The 22291-nt window shown below is 47.7% G+C and overlaps 1 protein-coding gene across 3 annotated transcripts in view; it reads right to left on the bottom strand.

Annotated features, from left to right (window-relative positions):
- Positions 1-304: 304 nt before the first annotated feature.
- The window catches only part of LOC6550909, a 46104-nt gene continuing 24117 nt past the window's right edge, over positions 305-22291 (bottom strand). Inside the window, exons 1-5 of one of the 3 annotated variants that reach the window (XM_001976788.3) lie at positions 20855-21519; positions 16331-16423; positions 6600-6893; positions 5865-5993; positions 305-5789 (exon numbers count right to left, since the gene is read on the bottom strand). In XM_001976788.3, the coding sequence (XP_001976824.1) occupies positions 1290-5789; positions 5865-5993; positions 6600-6893; positions 16331-16423; positions 20855-21034 (5196 nt within the window). In that variant the 5' untranslated portion in view covers positions 21035-21519 and the 3' untranslated portion in view covers positions 305-1289. Of the gene's footprint in view, positions 5790-5864; positions 5994-6599; positions 6894-7180; positions 7653-11571; positions 11913-16330; positions 16424-20854; positions 21520-22291 lie in introns of those variants that run through there. The other 2 variants (XM_015155489.2, XM_015155490.2) reach the window with 2 other exon arrangements.

Genomic DNA, 22291 nt, shown 5'->3' with positions numbered 1-22291 from the left:
GGCACCAGGCGATCATACTAAGTAGCAGGCTTCTACTGAAAACCAAGTAACCAATTGATCGTTGGTCACCTTCTGGAATTCCTGTTTGCCTGGTAATTTAAACCGAAAAATCTCACAATTATGCACATTTTTATAGCAAATTTGTGAATTTTTTCGATTTTTGGCACCAGGCGATCATACTCAGTAGCAGGTTTCTACTGAAAACCAAGTAACCAATTGGTCGTTGGTTACCTTCTGGAATTCCTGATCGCCTGGTAACTTAAACTCAAAAACCAAAACCAAAAGACTTTATGATTTTGTTTGTATGTATTTATTTAAAAATATTATTTGTGGATGCTCGACATCTCTTTTTTCGTTGCTCATATGCTGCAAAGAGAAGTATCTTTTAAAAATGTTATACAAAAATAGATCTTAATAAATCGATGTAATCTGTAAAAGTAATTTTAACACTATAAATACACAGAATCGTTTAAATGCAAGACACAAAAAATATTCTTAACATAATTAAGTACGTCAATAAAAAAATAAATGCCTAAACTGATTAGAGTAAAACAAAAAATGATACAAAAAAAATATGTAAAAAAAATGGTAATGCGAGTGTCGTTGGACAACAGCACGCACAAGGAAGCTCAGCGATCAAGTTTCAAACTGCTGGCGTCTCACGTAGAGAAATAAATCGTATTTAGTTAGCGTTAGCTTAGGTAAAATAGGTAAGTAAAATTCGTTGTCGAAACAAAATACACTTATGTGGCTTATGAAGGCGGACGGCTGGCCAGGCTTTGGGTGTTTCACTATGTGGAGTTAGTCAAGCGATCGATGTCCAATGGGGCGACGGCTGGCACTGTGCAGCTTGTAAACGATGTAGCGGTTGGATTTTACTCGTACTCGCTAAGAATTAGCACAATGCCTGGGCAAGTATATGTGTAGGTATGAGTGGGCGTGTACAATATGCTTGTGTGCGTGTGCTTGGGGACATTTGGCGTGATGTGGGTGGTGATGGGTGGTGGTGGCATTGTGGGTGGGTTGTGTGTCACAGCGGGAACTTCTCATGTAGAACCATAGAAGGACTGTGCTTCCCCTCCGTTTCCGCATTCCGCCTGATCCTTGAGTCCTGACTGACTGCTGGCACCACCTTGTATCCTTATACCTACGTATTTGTAACCATGCTATGTATGTACATCCTTGGCGGATCCTTATTGGCGACGTGGCAGCAATGTATTGCTTGAGATTAACGGGTTCCATGTACGGCTAGAAAGTTGCACTAGAGATGGTCGATGTTGGAATCATCATCATCTGCGCTGGTTCAGCATCTGCAGGTAGTACTCGCAGTTGGTGCAATACACCGCCGGTGCGATCACATGCCGCTTGCGGCACAAGTTGCACTCAACGGCTTTGGCAGAAGCCTTCACAATGGCATTGTTGTAGACGCGGGTGGGAATGGCGGTGATGCCGGCCGATGAGGTGCCGCCCGCAACAGTAGCTCCGGCTGCTGCTCCAGGGTGTCCCAGTGCCGCAGCTCCGGCCTCGGGCAACCCGTTCTTTTGCGGCGGCGGCGGTGGTGGGGGCAAGCAATCGGCCTCGCCCTTGGTTCCTGGCTCAAAGCTCACCTTCTTCTGCGCGGGCTTGGCCATCAGCTGTTGCTGCTGCAGGTGCTGCTGGGCATTGGGCAGCGGGTAGTAGGGTCCTGCTGCAGCAGGCTGGTAACCATGTGGCAGCGGCACCCGCTGGTAGGGCGAAGGCAACGGCACTTGCTCTGAAGTCGCTATACTGCCATTGCTGAAGTAGCCCAAGCTGAGTTGCTGCGGAGCCTGCTGCTGCTGTTGCTGCTGCTGCTGCTGCTGCAGCTGCTGGTGCTTCTGCAAATGCACAGAGTAGCTACCCAGCTGTGAATGATGCAAGGGACGCGGCATAGTGGTGTACTGTGCATCCAACTGCTGCAAGTGCTGCTGGCTGGCTATGCCACTCATACTAGTGCGATGTTGCTGCTGCTGGCGGTACAACTCCTGTTGCTGCTGTTGCTGTTGCTGCTGCTGCTGTTGTTGCTGCTGCTGTTGTTGCTGCTGCTGCTGTTGCTGCTGCATCCTCTGCACATACCGCTGCATATCTGCTGTGGCTCCCGCCGGTCTGCCCAACATGGGTGATGGTTGTTGCTGCTGCTGCTGCTGTTGCAGCTGCTGCAGCTGCTGCTGCCGCGGCTGCGCTTCCGTTTGCAATCGCATCATGTTCTGCTGCTGCTGCTGGATCATTTGAGCGGTGACTTTCTCGTTGGGATGCTGGGCAGTTCGCAGGACGCGCTCCAGTATGGGATTGGGTATGAAGTCATCGTCCTCCTCGTTTCCGGCTGTGGCAACCAGGATCACCTGGTCGCAGAAGGAGACGCTCTTTTTCTTTACGCGCTTAGGCAGTGCGGTAGCTCCGTTCTGATTCAATGTCTGCTGCACCATCGTGTTCAGCAACTCCACCTCGCGAATCTCCTCTGCAATCTGCGATTGGGTCATTTCGTACTTGGGCTTGGGCAGCATTTGGTGGGCGGCCAGTGCGGCGGGCAGGGAGTTTCTCGCCGGCGGCATAGCGTCCACCTCATCCACGTCCAATTTTGTATTGCCGTTTGGCAGCCCGTTCATCTGGGTGCGCAGCTGCCCCATCTGCTGCGTCTGTCCCGGCTGGGACAAAAGCTCCTGCGAGGCGTAGGATCGAATGGATGTCTGCTCGAAGCGATGGGTCAAGTCCCTGACACTCGATGGCGACGAGGCCTCCAGCTTGCGTTGCATGGCTCTCAAATCGTTGGCCTGTTTCGCCTGCAGCTCCTTCAGCCAGGTGGCATCCGTGGTGGCTGCGCCCGGGTGATTGGCCTGCTCCTTTCTCAGCTTGAGAAGATGCTGGCGCTGCTGCAGCTGGGCCAAAATGCTGGTGGTGCCCTCGAGGGACTCGAGTTGCTGGCGCTGCTGCTTACTGGCTGCCTCCAGAGCCTGCAGCTGGCTTAGTTGCTGGTTGAGTGGCTCCAGGTCCAGTTCCGGCGGTGGTGGTGGCGGGAAATCCTCGCTAGCCTGCCGCGAGTGGCAGGAGGAGTGCGGTGGACTCGGGTACGGGGGCAGTTCCATTGGCGGCGGCAGTGGCAGCTCGTCCTGACCGACCAGCATTTGCAGATCTTTCAGAGGACTCTGCTCCGAGTGAACCTGCGCGCAGGTGGTGATTATCGTCTGGCAGGAGTCCTCGCTGATCGAGGTGTTCGAACTCATGGCCGACAGGTTGGACAAGTTGGCCTCGTGGTGGAATTGCTGCTGCTGCTGCTGCTGCTGCTGTTGTTGTTGCTGTGGGGTCAAAGTGGAACTGGTCCGCATGGGCGGCGGCGGCGCCACCTTCGGTACCATGGTCAACTGCCTGCCGCTGCCGTGGAAGCTCTTGCGCATCAGCTTGCTCCTCTCCAGATTCGGATTGGGATTGCTGCCGGCTCCGGAATTCGAGCCCGACCCGGACCCCGAGTAGTCGAAGTGTCCCTCGGAGATGTAGCCGCTCATGCCGTGGCCGTGTTTGCCCAAGCCCACAGCACTGTCGTCTACGGAGCTGCCCAAGAGGGTGCCCGCCGTAGTCACGCCCTGCGCGGGATAATGTGGATGGTGGGTGGCGCCGGCATTGGCCGTAACGTCGTCCACCGCCTCGGTGAGATCCGGCATGGAGCGATTCTTGCGGCGAATGAGCCCGCCCATCAGCAGCTTGCGTCTGATTTTGTGCTGCTTCTTACCGCTCTTGTCCTTCTCCTTCTTCTCGTCCTTGTCCTCCTTATGCTTCTTCAGCGTGTCCTTGGCATTCACGAGAAGCGTTTCGGTGAGCGAGAACTCACGTGTGAGCTTGTTGCGATCCTCGCTGCGGCTCCGCTTCTCCTTTTCCTTGTCCTTGTCCTTGCGTCCGAACAGCGAGCGACTCTCCCGCTCCGGTTTTCCCGGACTGGTGGCCAGCTGCTTCTCCTGCTCGTACTCAATGGCGTTGTCATCGCACGCGGAGGCAGAGGCCAAAGCCTTCAGTGGACTCTTGCGCTTCGGAAGCGTGGCATATATCTCGATGCTGGCTGGGATCTGCTGCTGGATCTGGTGGATCTGCTGTATCTGCTGGATCTGCTGTATCTGCTGGATCTGCTGCATCTGCTGGAACTGCAGCTGCTGCTGCTGCTGCTCCTTCTCTAACGTGCGATCCTTGCTATTCTGCCGCACGTGCTTCACACTACTTGTGCTTCCTTCGCGCATGTGCTTCAGTTCGGGCATAGCCTCCGTTTCGGCCCCCTTCTCCACCAGAATCCGCCGGTGCAGACTGCGGGCCCGCATCACGCACGTATTGTGCTTCATCCGGGCAAAGGTCATCGTGTGCGGATTGCTGTACGGCGCATCCATGGCAGCCCGTGCCCGCCCAGCGGCCGCATTGCAGAGCACCAGGGCTGTTTCCAGATCATGCGACTCCTCCACCAGTCGGGACTTCTCCAGCAACTGGTCTGCCTCGTGGCACAGCTTCTCGCAGTCCCCAGACAGGGCCAGCTGTCCGTTGCCGTGTCCGTGGGGCACTGCTCCTCCGTTGGGAACGACGCCCATGGCTGCCTCAGGGATCTTGGCCAGCTGGGGATTTAGCGCATGCTTCGGCGGATACGAGTCCGTGGAGCTTAGCGAGAACGAGTCGTAGCCCGGGTCATATGGCAGGCCATGTCGCGTGGGACTCTGGGGCACCGCCGCCACTCCCCTCTTGGCCACCATGTACAGGTAGGGATTGTCCAGCGTCGTAGAACTGGCGGAACTGGCGCTGTTCCGATCGCCTGACCAATTGCCGGAGTCGCGACGACGTGGCTGGTTCAGGTGCTCCGGCATGGTGAGTCCATCGCTGGGCGGCGAACTACCGTTGGAGGAGGCGTGGCCCGAGCTCGACTCCGCACTGTGGCTGCGCTGCAGTTGCAGGTGCTGCCTCCTCGCCAGCTGGGCACTCAGCACCGCCTCGATGGGCTTTCGACTCAGAAAGCCGCCATCCTTGTCCACATTCTGTTGGCCGACGCCGACGCCGACACCGACACCGACTCCACTGCCGCCGCCAATCTTGTCCTGGATGACGCTCAAATTCTGGTACTGGGCACTCAGCACGTGTTCTACCGTCTTGCGGCTGATGTAGGCGTCCGTTTCATCCGTGCCCATTGCCAGGTTGCTCGGGAAGATATTCTTTTGAATCACACTCAGGTTCTGGTAGTCGTTGGGCGGTGTCCGCAGCGGAGTCGGAGTGATGGCCCTCCGTGTGTTGCCCAAGCTGGGTTTCTCCGGACTGGGCGTTACTGCCCGGCGAATCACTGGGCCAGCACCGGATGGAGCAGGCGCCGGCATGGCCAGATCCACGTGATTGACAGCGGCACCGTTGGCAACCGAAGGCTGCTGGGGCACCGCGTACAGCAGCAGGAGCGGCTGATATCTTCCCCGGCTGCACTTGTCCACCACGCCCTCCCAACTGGGGCCCACCTCCTTCACGTTCGCATCATCGAAGTAGACCCACACCTTGAGCTTTGTGTGAAAGAAGAAGGTGGTGTAGTGCTTGCCGTAGTAGGACACGATGCCCACCAGCTCGTGCTGGGTCTGCTGGGCCCAGCGTGGCTCGCTGACCTGGTGGAAAACGTCACCCAGGCGCAGGCTGGTGCCCACCGCCTTGAGAACGGCATGAACCTGATCCGCCGCCGGTCGCTCAGAGTCCCAAACGATGCCAATGGATACCACTTCCGGTCGGTTGAGCAGCGCCCTACAAATCCCAATCTTGGCGCCGCAGGTGTTCTGTTTGGTGATTAAAGAGAGTTACCCAATGAGTTTCGACTGGCAGTGTGGCTAATAGTTAGTTTGACTACTTACCGGACAATCGCGTATGTCGCCCATGTTGCCGGCGGCCCTTAGAAGTTGGCCAAAACTCAGTTGCTGATGGGACTGCAGGGCCAGACTTTTCTGGGAGGTCAGCGCCGAGGCAGAGACGTAGTGCACCATCTGCGGGAGATTGGAGATCGGAGATCGGAGAGCACAAGTCAATTAGTTAACGGCGGAATATGGTCAAGACGGAAGTGCTACGCCCACTGCCACTCTTCTATCACGTGCTGACGTCACCCCGAGATAAATACGCATTAGCCATCGATTATACATCTACGGCCCCTTTTAAGGGACCAACTGGTCCGAGCAGCTTGTCCCACAACCCGTTTACTCCGCCCAGATCGGTAGGCATCGCGCCAGTAACTGTGCTCGGACAATGAGACAAGTGGCGGACAGTCGAGACATTCATCACACTCAAGACTCGGCAAGTGCAACATCGAATGTTGCAGGTGCTCGGATGCAAACCGGTGGAACCCACGCCACCAGCGATTGTATCTGCGGTTCATGGCTTCAGTCGGAGAAACAGACAAACGGGTTGACTACACTTGCAAAAACTGTGTGCCATAATACAGTGCGCATTGAAAACTTCAAAAACTTCCATTCGATTAAAATCCCCCGATTAAAATCTGCTTAAAGTACGATATTGCCCAATGTAATGATGCATATGGAAGCGGATTAATCACGTTACTCATTCACGCATCCAACCAGGTTGGATCCATTGCCTACCTGGGTGAAGGGCAGCTGCTCCGAGTTGGCACCGCACTTGCAGACACTCTGCTCGATGACGCGCATGGCGAATCTTCGGTGGGCGATGCAGGCGGAGGATTCGCAGGAGTCGCCGTCGTCCGGCGAGATGTGCGAGTGGACGCGGTGGAGCAGCAGCTCGAAGCATTCGGCGGCATCGCCCAAGCAGCCGAGTGGAAAGCGGCGTCCTGCCAAAGGACCACTGGCCAAAGCCCGACGCAGTGGCTCCGGGCACAGGGCGGGCTCGGAACTGGTCTGCAGTTGCTGGAAGAGTTCCTGTTGCGGGGAGAAAACGAATTGTTAGAAGACTTCAACCCAGAACAGTGACTACAGCTAAGAATATTTCGAGAGACAATGCTGAGTTATTTCTTCTATCTGCATAAAGCTTTACTAAGCTATCGGTGTTTACGTGTAAGCTGTCAAATTGCAAGGTATTTCTTAAATTACTGTGGTAATCAGCTGATTCCCATGTGATTTACAAATATCTAAAATAGTAAACTAAAGATGCAAATACTTTGGTTCGCTTTAATTCTGTATATAATTCTCATATTCCCTAGACTTACGATAACCGCATTGATGCACCGATCCCTCTCCGAATTTCCCGCGCTGCTGATATGGCCACTGCTGTTGCCATTGGCCGTGTTATTATAGCCCATTACGGCCAATTCCACGCTGCTGGCCACTTTGGCCAGCGCACTGACCGACTTCTGCTTCGTCTGCTGGCGGGTCAAGGTGGCCGACTTGTCGCCGCCATCCAGGATTAATTTGCGGGGACTACTCCGCGGCAGGGTGCCTCCGTTGTTGCTGATCAGGTGCCCCAGCTGGGGATGGTGGGCTTGAACGGGAACGGCAACGGGAACGGAAGCAGGCGATGTTGGGGCTGTGCCCGGGGCAGTGGGTGCTCCTGATCCTGATCCCAATGCTGCTGCTCCTGCAGTTGGGGCTGCCACGCCCACCACATTGGTGGGTTCCTTCCTCTTGTAGCGGAACTTGATCATCTCGTGCTTGTCCGGTAATCAGAGTCACAACATGGCACTGTGGAAATGGTTTTACAGAATTGCTTAGCTGTCACCTCTCTCCCTTTGCCTGCTTATACAGTTCTCAAGTTTTGGCCAGGCGGGGTGTTAACTGCCTTTTACTCTAGTCAGCGCGAAGCAAACAAAAAAAATAACAAAACAAACAATAAAGGGGAAGTCAGGCAGCGGAAGTGCGAACCAAAGCGCAGAGTCAGCCCCCAAAAAATCGGCAATTCGCAATCTGCAACCCCCAGCAATTAAAGAGGAAGTTTAATAGCGATTCGAGGCAATTAAAGGTACGAGACCAGCACTTCTTGGCGTATCGCCTGGGTCGATACGATAACAGCTGCGACAGGTTTTTAGCCATCATTTGGCACACCCTAAGCCTTAACAGCGCAACTCGAACTCGACTGGACTTGACTTTCGCTTTTGGCCCGCTCTCGACCTCATTTGCGGCCAATCGAAAGTTTCGCCAGTCACACAAACCGGTCCATACTCCGAGCCATCGAGACAATGTTCTCCAGGCCCAGAAAAGTCAGTCAGCGGTTTCTCAAAACTGCTGGGCGGCAAAGCAAAAACAGCAAATTGCATGTGCAGTGGTAAGCGGTGAGCGGTAAGCGCCGAGCGGTAAAGCGGCGGAGCGGTCTAATGTTGCCGCCTGACAACCGCTGACGCCTTGGAAATGAAGTGCCACTCGATGGAACCCGAGACCTGGAGCCGCAGGTCCAAGTTAATGGAGTTGCCAGGCAACGGAGGGGTTTGGGGTCCCAGAATGACGCCATATGCGACATATGGCTGAGATCTGTAAACGCCTTTTGCCTTTTCTGCTGTCAATTACAATTGTTTGGCCAAAGCAACGACAACCCGACACGAACAATGAGTCGGCCTAAAATTATAAAATGCAAGCTGATATGCACAGAGCACAATTTTCTGGCTAAAATTACTGTTTGGAGCACGTACGTATTTTAATTTTAAAGATGTCAAAAGGGCAATTTGTATACTTATATGGTAACCAAATGTCGCGTTTAAATAGAATTTAGTGGAAAATAGATTTTTGCCGCATGTATATTAATCCAATAAATAAATATGCAAATAAGAAATGTTTTGCGCACGAAATACTTGGGAGTGGAATCGGCATAATTAACACTTGTCAACTGTTTGGTTTCGAACGAGATCGAGATCGAGAAAGGGACGAAAAGTTCGGGGAAAGAAGTTTGAGTTATGAGTTCATCAGTTTGCACTTCGCATGAGTGACAGCTCAAGTTCAAACACACCAAAATACATACAGAACACAACCCATAAGTATTAACAAAGTTAGGAAGAGACCCAGGTGAACCCACAATCAACATTGCATTCTTAGGTAAAATCCCCAAAAAAGAAAACCTTGTTATCTTCCCCGAAAAACGTACGCAGAATGGCTAAAGCCCCTTTTTAGAGCCATTAACTACTCCCTGTTAATGGTTTTTAGTGCCACACGCAGCAACAACAACTGGGTGACAATTCTGGATTTTATGGCCAGCGATCTGCACCGAAACTCCAAAAATGTTTAATAAGCGGAAAAGCCGCCGTTGGCGAGCGGAAGTTCGGACAGGGAAACTCGCTGACTTCCAGTGCGAGTGGCACTTTTATACTTGACGTTTTCCAGGTAAAGTGCAGCGGAAGGGGTTCCCGCCCCGCGCAATTGTTGCTGTTTAATTGGCCGGCCATTCATTGGACAAAACAGTTGCATGCTAATTAGTCCGGGCACAAAATCAAACGTCACGCTCTTTAATTCCCGCCTTTGGGCCACTGGACCACACTTGTTGCCACACATACGTGGAAGTTGGCGAATCATTTAGGCCATGTAATTAGCCGGCAATTGACCAACGATTTGCGCAAAGCGCGCAACTGCAGAGCCACAAGGGAATTATCTTGAAATGCGATCAGCGCCCTGAATGGAAGTACTTGGGTCTTCAACAAAATGACAATGGTTTGTACAGTGGCGCTAACCGCATTAATGGAATCAAGTTACGTCTAAGAATTAAAATGATATTATACGAGTGATTTGGGCAACAAATGAAATTAGATTCGCTACAAATGCCTCTTGCTTTCCCCAAAAAAAACCTCATGTTATTTTCAATAGTGCATTGCAAGCCTCATATCTTGCCCTCCATTTTGTGGATCATGTCATGAAACACGAGTTTCGCTCAAGTCTCGAGATTTGAGATTCGAGATTCGATGAGGCGACACTTGGCGGGGAAACCGAAGTGGCAGTCCTTGAGATTGAGACCCCAACCGACACTATTTATAGATCGGGGCTTTGGGCTTCGGGCTTTGGGACTTTGGCTTTGCACACCTCTAAACGTAGCTCGCAGATACACACCAGAGTTAGAGATACATATACAGATACATGTGGCAGCTGTTGTCGAATGCAAAACGAGTTAGCAACACAAACTGGCCTGCAGCTAAATGTTTTCATTTATTGTTATTACTTCTTATTATTGCTGCTCGCTGCTGTTGTTTTTGCTTTTTGCTGGCTGGCTTTGTGATTATTTTTCTTTTTGCAAACCTGATGATTTATGGTCTTTAATTGTTAAGCCACAAGCGGGGGCCAAAACGCTTGCTTTAGCTGAATAGTTCTGCTTCCGCAATTACAGCGGCAACAAAGAGCCAGAACTGACCTTTTTCCCAGCCAGATTGAGACAAAGAGCAACTCTACCTGGGCTATCTGGCCAAATGTGGGAACACCACACGTGCAACACCAGCAACACCAGCAACCTGCAACTAGCAACCTGCCACCAGCAGCATGCAACCCATGCTGCAGATGCCGCAAGCCGAGAATCCAGCAGCGAAATCAGCGGTGGCAGGCAGATCAATGAGCCTTAGAAAAAGCTGAGATACATGGCAAGAAATATTCGAATGCCTTGTCCTCGGCTGCAGAATATTCAGTATGCTTATGTACTGCCATTCCATTAATAACACTTGCAATGCTTTGCTTTGGAAAATACAAGCAGCATTTTTGAAAACGTTTTCATATTCAAATCCAAGAGATATTCAAGGTGAGGGGGGAGTGTGGCAGCCACAACCTGTAGCAGTGACTTCCGCACGTGAGGCGACTTCGAAGCAGTTGTGTTCCACTGGCTCCATGTTTACATATGCTAGACAGGCGTCGGAGGTCCAAGAATTACCCATAAATACACAAATCTGCCGCTTAATATGCGACTGGGGCAGAGGAGTCCAAGAAGAATGAGACGCGGCATTCTGATGGCCATGATAATGATGATGATGGCTGGGCTGGTGACATATGGCTTGGGCCAAAAGAAGTAGGAGCCCAACCTCGGGTTGACGGCCTGCATTTCAATTGTGGGAGTGGAGTGGAGTGGCATGGAGTGGAGAGTCCATGCAAATTGAAACTTGAGCTAAAACACTCCCCTCTTGGATATAAGAAAAATCGCACTTGAAGATCGCGTGTTTCGCTGGACTTTCCCAAGGGAAACCGAGGGGTCTTGAGAAAATGATACATGTACGTACGACGATATGTGTATAAAAAGAGCCTGCGTGCGGCGCACAGATTAATCTTTAATAAGCAGCATAAATGCATTAGGCGAGTGCCCACTGTACCTGTTCGTAGCAGGTTTCCACGAAGGCTGCGGGCTGCCAGGCATTTACATACCAAAAGATCTTCACAAAAGGTGAGGAAAAAACAAGTTGGCAGTTGGCGGCTGGCGGCTGGCGGTCTTAAGCCATTTGGACCGCTATGATTTTAAACGCGGACCGGACCCACATGCTCGTCGAATATCAAAGAATCAATAACCAACGGATCAGAAACAGGTAATTCCGTTTGAGCAACACCTAGCTGTGATCCCAAACTCCATTGTTTCACTTCAAATAATCAACACACAAATAAACTGGCCAAAAACTTGAGTTCTGTTTGAGCTTTGTTTAAGTTTTTCACTTACGCAAGCATATTCTGTTTTGTGTTTATAAAAGTAATCCAGTGATTTATCTCGATCTTTGCCCAACTCTGGGGCTTTTTGCTGGTATTTGTTGTTTGTTGAGTAAACTTTTGCAGGCACCAGGCACCAAAAAAAAAAGAGTCAGTTTTATTTGAACTCGTTAGGAACCAGCGATATTTTTTTGCCGCGCGCGCAATTCTTCACTTTGATTTCCACTGAGATTCGATTCTGGATGTGGCTTGTGGATGGAGTAAGGCGACCGACTGCCGATGAAAACACGTCCGCCGACTGGGAAATTTGTATAGCAACTGAAACTCGTTTGGCCGCTTGGCTTTTGGCCATCCGACAAGAGAGAGAGAGAGGCGCTCAGCCCAGAGCGGAGATACTGTGCTGGCTCTCTGGAGAAACTGGTTTTCCAGGGGAACAAGAACTTCAGTTATATCAACAGCGAACTCACCTGAGTAAACCCTGACCAAAACCCGAACCCATACCCATACTCATACCCATACCCAAACCCAAACCCAAACCGAATCCGAATCCGAACTCGAAAACGGGGGAGTTTGTCTTGTAGTAGGCCAAACAGGTAAATGTCTGGCCCGAGCAGGTAAACAGCGTCTCTCTCGCTCCCTCTCTCTCTCTCTCTCTCTCTTTCTTCTCTCGAGATTCTCCGCTCTGCGACTCGATTCTCAGATTTCCATTAGCCGAAGCACCCTGTATGCCTTCACTTCAAATGACAAATGCTGGCAGCGGTACATAGAAAAGTGCGCATCATCTTGCAGCTTAGATAATAGACCAGAACCCCAAGAATACGGTAGACCCAAGAGCAGTCTTGGAGTCTGTGGCCATGGTTGTCTTGGGTGCGCGGATTGCAGATCCTGGGTTTTATGAGTCATTCTGCAAAACGGGAATGCCAGCGAAACGCGTGCGCATGCGCAAACCCTACGAAACCCAAAAATAAAAATGAAAACCCAGCGATTCCATGGAAAGCCTTAATAAATTCGATCGGCCATAAGCCTCGCAGCCCAAATAGTACTATTCATGTCTGTTGTAGGTGAGTGTAAGATAAGTTATCGTGCCGCAGAGATGCTCCCCGAAACAAACAAAAAGCAAGCGAGGAGTAAACAAAAGGCCTCTTTCTTCTCTGGGTTCAAAAGTTTAGGACCATCCATCCAGCCGCCAACGAGTCCATGACTCAAAAGAAGCGAGAGTTGGGGCTTCGCAACTGGAGTCAAACGGTGACTCATGGCCAGACTACCAATGTGTAACGTCGGTTGATTGATTGGGTCAAAAGTAAGCTGCACTCAAAACCCAGATGCACACTTGCATAACAGATGCACACAAGCACCACAAAACTATGTAAAATAGCAAGTCCCACTTATAATAAGGGTTAGGCCATTGCCCAAAAACATACATTTTAGATGAAATATAGGGGTAAATAATGGATGATCACTGACTAAAATGTCGTTCCCCTTTATTATTTTTCCCCGCACGCAGAACTGATCAATCAACTTGGTCGAAACGTTTTGACCAATTTGGGCAGTATAGGAACCAGAGAGCCCAAAAACAAATCACTGGCCATTTTGATGGATTGACACGCTGAGGGTTCTTTCTCTAATATGTCAAAGCGAAATTGGCTAAAATATCAAACAAAAACTAAGAAACTATTCAATAATTGATGGATTTTCTGTTGCCGTTTGACTGCATTTCCTTGTCAAGGCGGTAAATAAAAAGTTATCGTATTTTGTGTACGAATACGAAACCTTCGTATCGCACGTCGATCGAATAAATTGAAGACATAATAAAACAAAAAACAAAAAGTAACAAGAAACAAGAAACGAAATAAAGCTTAACAAAATTAAAGGTAAAGATCGGCAGCGTACATGGGTTTTTTGATCGTGGCTGAAGAGTGAATCACTCTGATTGAGATATGGCGAAGATGGAAATGGATTTGTCTCTGCATCTCCGATTAGCACCTTCTCATATACACACTACAAGCACTTTATAGTACATAATACACCCCCAACTCTGGCTTTGTTCATGGTAATTTGGATTTCCTTTTTATGGTGGCTCTGAACAAACAATGAACATAAAAATAAAAAAACCCAAAAGACTGTTTGCACTTGCTTTAGATGCCATCGCCATCCAGATTGTAGAGTACCCGAAAATCCAAATCTGGAGTATGCATATATAGGTTTGTTTATTTGGAGGGCAAACAAAGCTTGGCGATAAGTGGAAGCCCATGCAACTGGCACACGATCAAGTATCTGCGGCATGGGACGCATCCATTGGATGGATCTGAGTAGAGCGTTTTCCTGGTAAAGAGGACATTGTCTTCTGGTTCGTGGGTTCACGCTAATGACTTTGTCCTTTGGTTATGTGTGGATTTCTGGAAATGCAAGTCTGGAAATGAAAAGTCTGGGCCCTTAATGAGAATTGTGCATTGAAGCATGGCAGCATGGCAGTGCCGAGAAAACTGTCGAGACGATTTTTCATCAAGAAGTTGCCGGCCTCCTCGACGGGTTCTTAGCCCTCTTATGTGAAACAATCAGCGTGGGGAACGGTCAAAATGCGATCGCAATCGTGGGAGTTTCCCAGCACTAAAAGGCCAACGTCTTCAGCGCGACGATTTTCATAATTAAATAGTCTTCTTCCCGCGGGAAAGGTGGAGTAAAAATTAATTTAGCCGGGCCGCGTATAAATAATGCAAAATGCAAAGGCAAAAGGGGCAACCCTTCTCGTTGCTCGTCGCTCGTTTAATATGTGGCAGCAAACAAGTGGGCAAGTGGCAGCCATGGTTTCCAGGGCCAATTCGGGGGTTTGGGGCACACTCGCACTACACGGCGGTGCATGGAGGTGCAGAACAGTCAAAACAAAACAGTCAAACAAAAACAAACCGAGAAGAGGCACCAACACTTTCCACTTCGTCGTCATCAATGTTTAAGGAGCGAAAAAAACAAAAAAAAAAACGAAGGGGAAAACGCTGCCAAGAGAGGGTCCACTGTGAGCACAGTGAGCACCCTGTTTTTGGTAGCCAGAGCGTCTTGGCCCGAAAAGTACAGTCGCGTACAGTCGTTAGCCTTTTGTTTGTTGGCGGCTCGAGTTTTTCCCGAACGTCACGAGTTTGTCGCTTGCCCAGGGGTTAGCACGATGGAAGATGCTACTCCGGCTTTTCGCTTGGGCCAATGTTTGAGTTTGGGTCCTCTTCTGCCTTCTGCTTTTCTGCTTTTCTGCCTTTCTGCTTTTCAGCTATTCTGCTCTTCTGGCTAATGATCACCGAGATAATAATAATGATCTTCATCATCCGCTGGTCTGGTTTCTATATCTATATTGCACCAGCCGCCTGAGAGGGTGACTGTTTTATAGTTTTCCTCGTGGCTCTCGAGTCCCCACTTCTTTTTCGGTTTGGTTTATCATGACCTTTTTTCTTTTTGATGACTTGGTGGTTTTCCCGTTCTGGAGTAATTATGCACTTTTTAATATCAAAAGCCAGTCGCTATAGAGCTGCATTTTGGTTTATCTCAAATGAAATGTGAGCGGCGGTTGTGCAAATAAGAGGTTTTTATTATGCTGTGTACGCTGTTATTATACACCTATTAACGAAAAATTTGATTTTTATAGTAGGTTTAGAAAGGAAAGCTATTTTCGGAATATAATCAGCTTGCTCTCATTGCTTTGATAATATCAAAAGTCCAAGCGAATCCTAGTGGCATTTGCATAATTGCACTTGACTCGAATTTAATTCGGGGTTTTACGAGGTGAGAACAGGACAAACGAGGCGTTGAGTGCCGGTCACGCTAGAGGGTCCGGCAAAGGTCCTGAAAGGCGTGACCAGTGGCCTAGGGGGACTACAGGATCCCAGGACTTATCCGCGAACACCATCTAAACACCCCTGGACACGCAAGGCTGTGTGGAGGGGGTGTGAACCGGGCCGCCAGGTAGAGTTAGACTCCTTGAATGTAGTATTTTCGGGCCTGTCTTGCCGACTTAAGGATTTCATTTTTTCCCAGGATTTCCCCATTCCCTGGGAAAGTAAGGACTGGAAAACATTGAGCACAGAGCACAGAGCCTGGGGAAAATCACAAAACAAAACGCACTTGAGCAGCTGAACAGATGCGAAAGGGCCTAGACTGCGTGTGAATAAATGATGATTTTTCCAAGACAGACAAGACTGCATGTTGGCAATTAAGGTGCAGCCGAACAGTCGGAAGTCGGAGGTGGAAAATGTGGAAAAGCCAGACCGGGGACTGGGAAAATTGACCTGACCCTGGCGCTTAATTGCTTTATTTGGCTGCGAGCGAAAATTACAGAAGAGAATTTCTCTGAGTTGCAAGTTTGTATGAATTAGTTGCGCCAGCCACCAGACAAAACTATTGCTAGGCCCAAAAGTATGCTTTACTTATTTTGACCGTCAACTTCGAATACCGATACACAATTATGTTAGCCTGCATCAAGTTTTATAATCTATAAAGAGGTTTTAAAATAAAAGCCTCAAATATCTTGGGCTATCTATTTTTTAAATATAATATTTCAGCAATACCTCGTGCTCATCAGTTGGCTTGAGTCTAGATGTACGCTACGAAAACTAAGTATTTTTGAGAATTTTTATCGCGCGTTTCTTATTAATAATTATAAATTGTAGTAATATTAATAATAACTTACAAAGACATAAAATCAAAGTTTGTTTAGCTAACTTTAAAACTGTGCTCAGCAATGTCTTACGATCTTCGAATGGTTTGTGTCTTGGATGTAAATTCGAACTCACCTTTAGAGCGCAAAATATGCAGTCTTGGCCACCGCATACGTGCTGATTTAGGCCGCGAAACGACCGCCGAAAGGCGTCCAAGTGCCACAAGACCTGCAAAAGAGAACGGGCGAGCATTATTAACTTGGCCAACAGAGAAGAGAGCACAGATTGGGGACTGCGAAGGGGCTATCTCCACAAAATCTCTGTGTGTATAACAAAAGAGAGGCCCAAACCGGTTAAGACGACGCCATCTTGCCGCCAAGATCTGAGGTGTGATTGTGTGTGTGCTTAGACAAAGGCTCTAAAACTCAAGAGAACTGAATTGCCTGCCCAAAAGTCGCGCCACAAAATGCTGGCCAAAAACCAGTTTCGTACTCGGCCACAGCCACAAAACTGCAAAACCAGCAAAATCTTGGTCGTCGCAGACGTGGGTCTCGAGCTTGGGACAGGCTTTTGAGATTGGGTGGCCGGAGCAGACCGATCGAGACTGGAAAACCCGTCTGGAGTTTCTCTTCGATCTCCACACATTTTGGCGGCCTTTTCGGTGGTTTTCATTTTGTCTTCATATTCGCTGTTGTTTTCGTTTTGAAGTCAGAGTTCACCTGGAATGAATCACGGCCCCCTCCTGCGTTGGATCTATCAATTAAGCCGTCCCAAGGGCTGTAATTAACAATCGGCCAGTGAAAGCCCCTCGCCCTTCTAATGCCAAAAAGTACGATTCAATTTGGAGCAACTCAAAAAAAGAAACCAAAACAAAAAAACACAAACCGGTCAGCGAGCAGTTAGAAAACTTAGGCACCCATCATGTCCAGTCGGAGCAGCTGCAAAGCACATAGACCCCCAAATCACAAAATTCCCAAGTTCCCGCTGCAAAGCTCTGGGCACGAGCCTGTTTTTTAGCCAACGAAAAGAAATGCTTGGTCAGCCAAAAAACTGGGCTTAGACACCCAGAAGTGTGTATGTATACCCATGTCTACGGATAACATAAGTTGGCGTATCGAACCATAAAAATAATAAATACGAGTTTAAGCTGAATCAATGATATAGAGGGAAAACAATCGATAAGCATCAGTGCGCATAAGGATTGCTATCCTAAGTCGTAAACTAATTGGTGAAAAGGGACGGCAAACCTAAGAGTCAAAACGAAATTAAAAAGGAAGCGGTGAAATGGAGAGAAAATAGAAACACTGTGCATACAGCGGGAAAAGGAAATGATTTCCTGTCTTTTTGGGCATTTACAGGCTAATTAATCCCCCATCGATGGTCAATTGACAAGTTCACCAAAATGGGAAGTCATTAGCGGAGCCTATTCCTCCTCTCTTTTTCTGTCTTCCTGCCTCTGACAACCGGAAGATGACGCCTAGCTCAGCACGTGCTACTGAACCCACTAAATTCAGTAAACGAACTGATTAAACTGAAGCTAACGACCCACGCCCACCTACTATACACACCCACCATCTTGGCCACCATCATGTAAAATGAACCAATTAGGCGGTAAATCTAAAATCGAATTCAATATAGCTTATTATGCCTAAAATATGTGGGTGGTTTCAGTGGTTAACTGGCTCGGTGGTGCGGCCCACGTGTTTCCACAGCGGAAGTGGAAAGAAGCGGAGGGCGATGCATGTATGTGGAACCACTGGACTTTGTGGGTGTCCATCCACAGGCCATTCTGATGCTGATATATGGCCAACTAATGGATAAATTACAAGTGACAGATGGGGAAAATCGTCACCGATTCTGATAGGAAATCTAACTCCAAAAAGTCAGGCTAGATACAATTCTATTATCACTGTTAATGTTGATGGATTAAAGACTAGATTAAAGCACTTTTAATATTGGTTTTGAGTAAGCAATATTAAATTAAAGTAATTTTAAGTGACATGTTTTTTATCAACCTATTTCAACCTATTACCAACCATTTCCCAATCTTTTTCTCCCCATTTTTCGAGTCTCCCGCATTTCGGGCACTTTTCAGCAAATCACTTAGTCTTTGCCATGACTTGACAATGTGAGTTTTTGGTTACATAAGCGGCTTTTGTAGGCCAAGAGATGATGAAGAAGAACTTGCTGCAGTAAGTGCAAAACCAAAGACGAAAAACCAATGACTTAGGCGACAAACTGCCAGGGTTCCTCTGCACCTTCCATTAATTTTGTTCAGCCAGTTTTATGTTTTTATTTTCTTTCACCAACAAACGAATGGATAAATGTGCTTGTGAAAGTTACCAAACGAAACCAACCAAAAAATGCCCGAAAAATTTCCCTTCAATCTTACAGCAACAACTACAAGTCGGCCACAGAAAAAGAAGAAGCAGAAGAGGTAGGTAAATTGAAAAAAATTATATTTTAACTTTGATCATAATTTATGCTCAACCTGTTGCTGTGGCTTCGGATGTTTGTTGCTGGTTAGCAACATTGAGATTTGTTCGATCGCCGCAGCTGCGCATATTTGCTGTTGCTGTTAAGGCCCCAAACCACTTTATATATTACACGGATAAAAATTTGTCAGTAATTTCAGTTTCCGCGGCTTTGTCAGCATATTACAATGCGAGAATATAACGAGAATGTACTGGGAAAGGTAGTCAGTCTGGTGTTGGAAATCCAGAAACCATACAATTCTTAAAATGGAATAAAGAGATAGCTATACGATCTTTTTCAGTGCATGAAATTCCCCCACCTCGCTGGATCAATCGCAGCCTCATTCGAATTGATTAGCATACTAGTTTTATTTATGTGGAATTTCTTTATAGATAAATGTGAAATATTTTCACGAGCATACTCATAAAGGTGGCGGCAGTGGCTCCAGTGGCTGTGCCACTTCCGCGCCTTAAATGAGGCAACCAACCACCCACTCCTGAAGCTCCGACCCCGCCCCCAACGCCCACCCCCAATATACCCCCACTACTCCGCCCGTGTGAGTCTCTTATTCGAGCGTAAAACAATTGCGGCACGTTGGGGTTAATGCGTGCAGTGCGCTGGCCGACATAATTAAGTTAAACAGAAACAAAACAAAAAAAACAACATGAGCGCGGCGGCGGAGGAAATTCAATTAAATTAAAGCGAAATGTTTAACGAGACTTGTGACAACTCGAGAAAGGGAAACGGAGTAGGTAGGGAATTGGGCATCGGGGGATCGGAATCGGAACCGTAATCGGGCAACAGTTGCACAAGCATTTAGATATTTCCCAGGATAAACAACTAACTGGAACCGTGACAGGTAGTTGAGGAGAGCAGGTAGTGTGTCTCTATAGATGCAGATCCCTTGCCCCGATATCCCAGCATTATGGTGTCACGCTCAAACATACATAGCACAGAGAACTGGGAAACCAGGAAACAAAGGTCGCTACCAAGAGACCTCATCTGGGGCATAGATCTCATCTGCGGCAGGCTCAAGTGCTGTCCCGCTGAGTGAGCCGGGTTATAGCGTAAGCCATCGATCCACCCTCGCCTGGCACACTCAGCAAAAAAGGGAGTCCCTTGGCATTTGTTCACTATATACACATCACTTGTGTGTGCTACGTTTCATAGTTATTGGTAATATTACTGCCATTCAGGAATGATATTTGAAAACAATACAATATTTTTCCTGAGGCTCGTTTTACCACACTAATGTTTGACCATTTGAAGCGAAAAATGTTTTTTTGGGGTGCACCGTAGCATATCATATACACTAGTTACAGTTAATGCCATAGTTATAGTCACCGTACTCGCATTTTTTTTTGGTTATGCAAGAGGCGTAAATGGAACTGGTCGCTTATAAACGCCTCACTTTTAGCCGCGTTTGTTTTTCTTTCACGGACTTGCAAGTTTTTGGGTGCGGTTGGGAAAGGTCCATCGTTACATGATCGTCTTATGCGACACTTTTGCACTTTGCCAAATCAAACGCTACTCGTAATCTACCCCCAAGCCAGATGTGATGGGTTGTCGTGATACCTCCATCATCACGGATCATCAGGGCTTAATTTGTCAGAGATCGTTTCGTTTTCACATTAATTTTGCCATCCATTTGGTGGGTGATAGGTTTAATCAGCATTTTTAGGTGCGAAACGATCAGCTTTCCTCGGGCTTATAACTTTCAACGACTTTCTATTAAATTGAACTACGCTCTATTCCCACATTTCTTTGTTCTTTGATATGTAGCTGTTCCAAGGTAAGTAGTTTCCGAATCCCTGAACTTTTGTGTACTTCAAACTCTTCAGAACCTTACTCTTATTCCATATCTTCAACCCCCTACATCATTGCATGCCCCGTTGCCCGCCACTATTTAATTTTTGGACGGGGAACTCTATGGAGACAATTAAAAGTGCGCCTACAATGAAAATAGTTACACTTTTGTGGCTTTGTCAACTGCAGTCGCGTTTTAATTTCTTACTTTTCTCAGAAAAGGGATAGAGGGGAATGTAGGTAGAGAAATGGGCAGGTTGACAGTTTTCGTGGTCGGAAAATTGTATTTTTTTTATGGCTGCGTTCTGGTTTTTTTTTTTGTTCGGCTGACCCCAAATGACCCCTTTTCTCGATTTTATATAGTAATTTTCTTCTTACCTTGCAGGTTTGAAAGAATGCGCCAATGTTGTTTTTGGCATTGATTGCAGATGTTTGGGCATTCGATGTTGTTGTTGCTATTGCTGTTGCCTGCTGCGGTTGTTGCTGCAGCAGCAGTTGTTGTTGCTGCCCCGCCAGTGGGGCATGTGGCAGCGAAGTTTTAATGGCCACCGTATCCATATTGAAGGTTCTTGTTTTTTTCCCTCAAGAACTTTTTAGCACATTGTGTTTGTGTTTTTTTTTTGGCTCTTCTACAACTTCCGCAAAATGGGAAACACAAGAAAAAGAAGCCTGCAAGGGAAGTTGCCGCAACCCTTTTGAGTTCTTGGGCAACCTCTTCGTTTTCTTTTCGTGCGTTTTTGTACTTTTTGTACTTTTCGCACCTGTTTGCGTTCACTTAGCTAGTTTTTTGTAAGGTTTTTAGCTTTTCCACAGCTTAGCTATCATTTGTTGTTGTTGTTATTGTGGCTCTTTTAGCTTTAATGTCACGCTCACAAAAACACTCACACACACATATAAGCAGACGGTTTTAAAGAGCAGCTTGGCTCTAGTGTTTCGTCTTTGATTTCCCTCGATTAATTCTTATAAAACAGTACCACACAGTTCACAAAAAAATGTTTTCTTTTCCTCTTTGTTGCACAACAAAAATGCTTTGTTTCACAAAAAAAAATGCTTTGTTTCTTTTGAAAAAAGTGTTTTGTTTGTTGTCAAACCCAAAAAAAAAACGTTTTGTTTGAAGCTGCGACGGCGACTGAGCGAACGTCTTTCGAAGCCGAGAGCGCAAACAATACTAAACATTAAACTACAAGCGAACATAATTTCCCGCGTTCGAAGTCGGCGGCTCAAGAGGGAAATTTCCTCGCTCTCGCGCTTTGGGGATATTTTCAAGCTGTCGAGGGCAAACAGCAAAAGCTGATTGCATACTTTTGGGTGCTGAGCTAAGGTGAAGATTATTTTTTGGGGCGGCAATTTAATCAAGCGCGAATCTTTAACTGGTATTATTTGCAGTTTTTAGAAGCATATATTTATATTTATAAATCGAAACAAGAAACACATTGCGCTTTTCAATTTTGAACACTGTTCTTCTTAAGTCCAAGTCTAGTTTAAATATTTCCCCAAGCCGAGTTCGAATTTATGAGCGGTGCTTAAAGTGGAGATGAGAAAATTACCCATGTGGCAGGGGAAGTGTGCCCGTTCTCTCTCTCTCACTCTCTCAAGCCAACTTGGTACTTTTCTCTCTGCGATAATTCCCCCGGCGAATGAACTTTCAGGCCAAGTCCACTTTGGAGCTTGTCTTGGAAGACTTTATAGCAAAACCAGAAATCTCCCAAGCACAGCTTGCTCGAAAACCCAGGCCCAAAGACAAAATGGCGGCTGTTAAGATCGGCAAAGAAAACGAAAAAAGGCATAAAAAGCGACAAAAACAGAAAGACAGAT

This window comes from Drosophila erecta, unplaced genomic scaffold (assembly GCF_003286155.1).
Source record: "Drosophila erecta strain 14021-0224.00,06,07 unplaced genomic scaffold, DereRS2 tig00000126-arrow-pilon, whole genome shotgun sequence".
In the NCBI taxonomy this organism is placed as follows: Eukaryota; Metazoa; Arthropoda; class Insecta; order Diptera; family Drosophilidae; genus Drosophila; species Drosophila erecta.
Note: the sequence above shows the minus strand (reverse complement) of the source record. Positions and strands in the feature narration are given on the sequence as shown.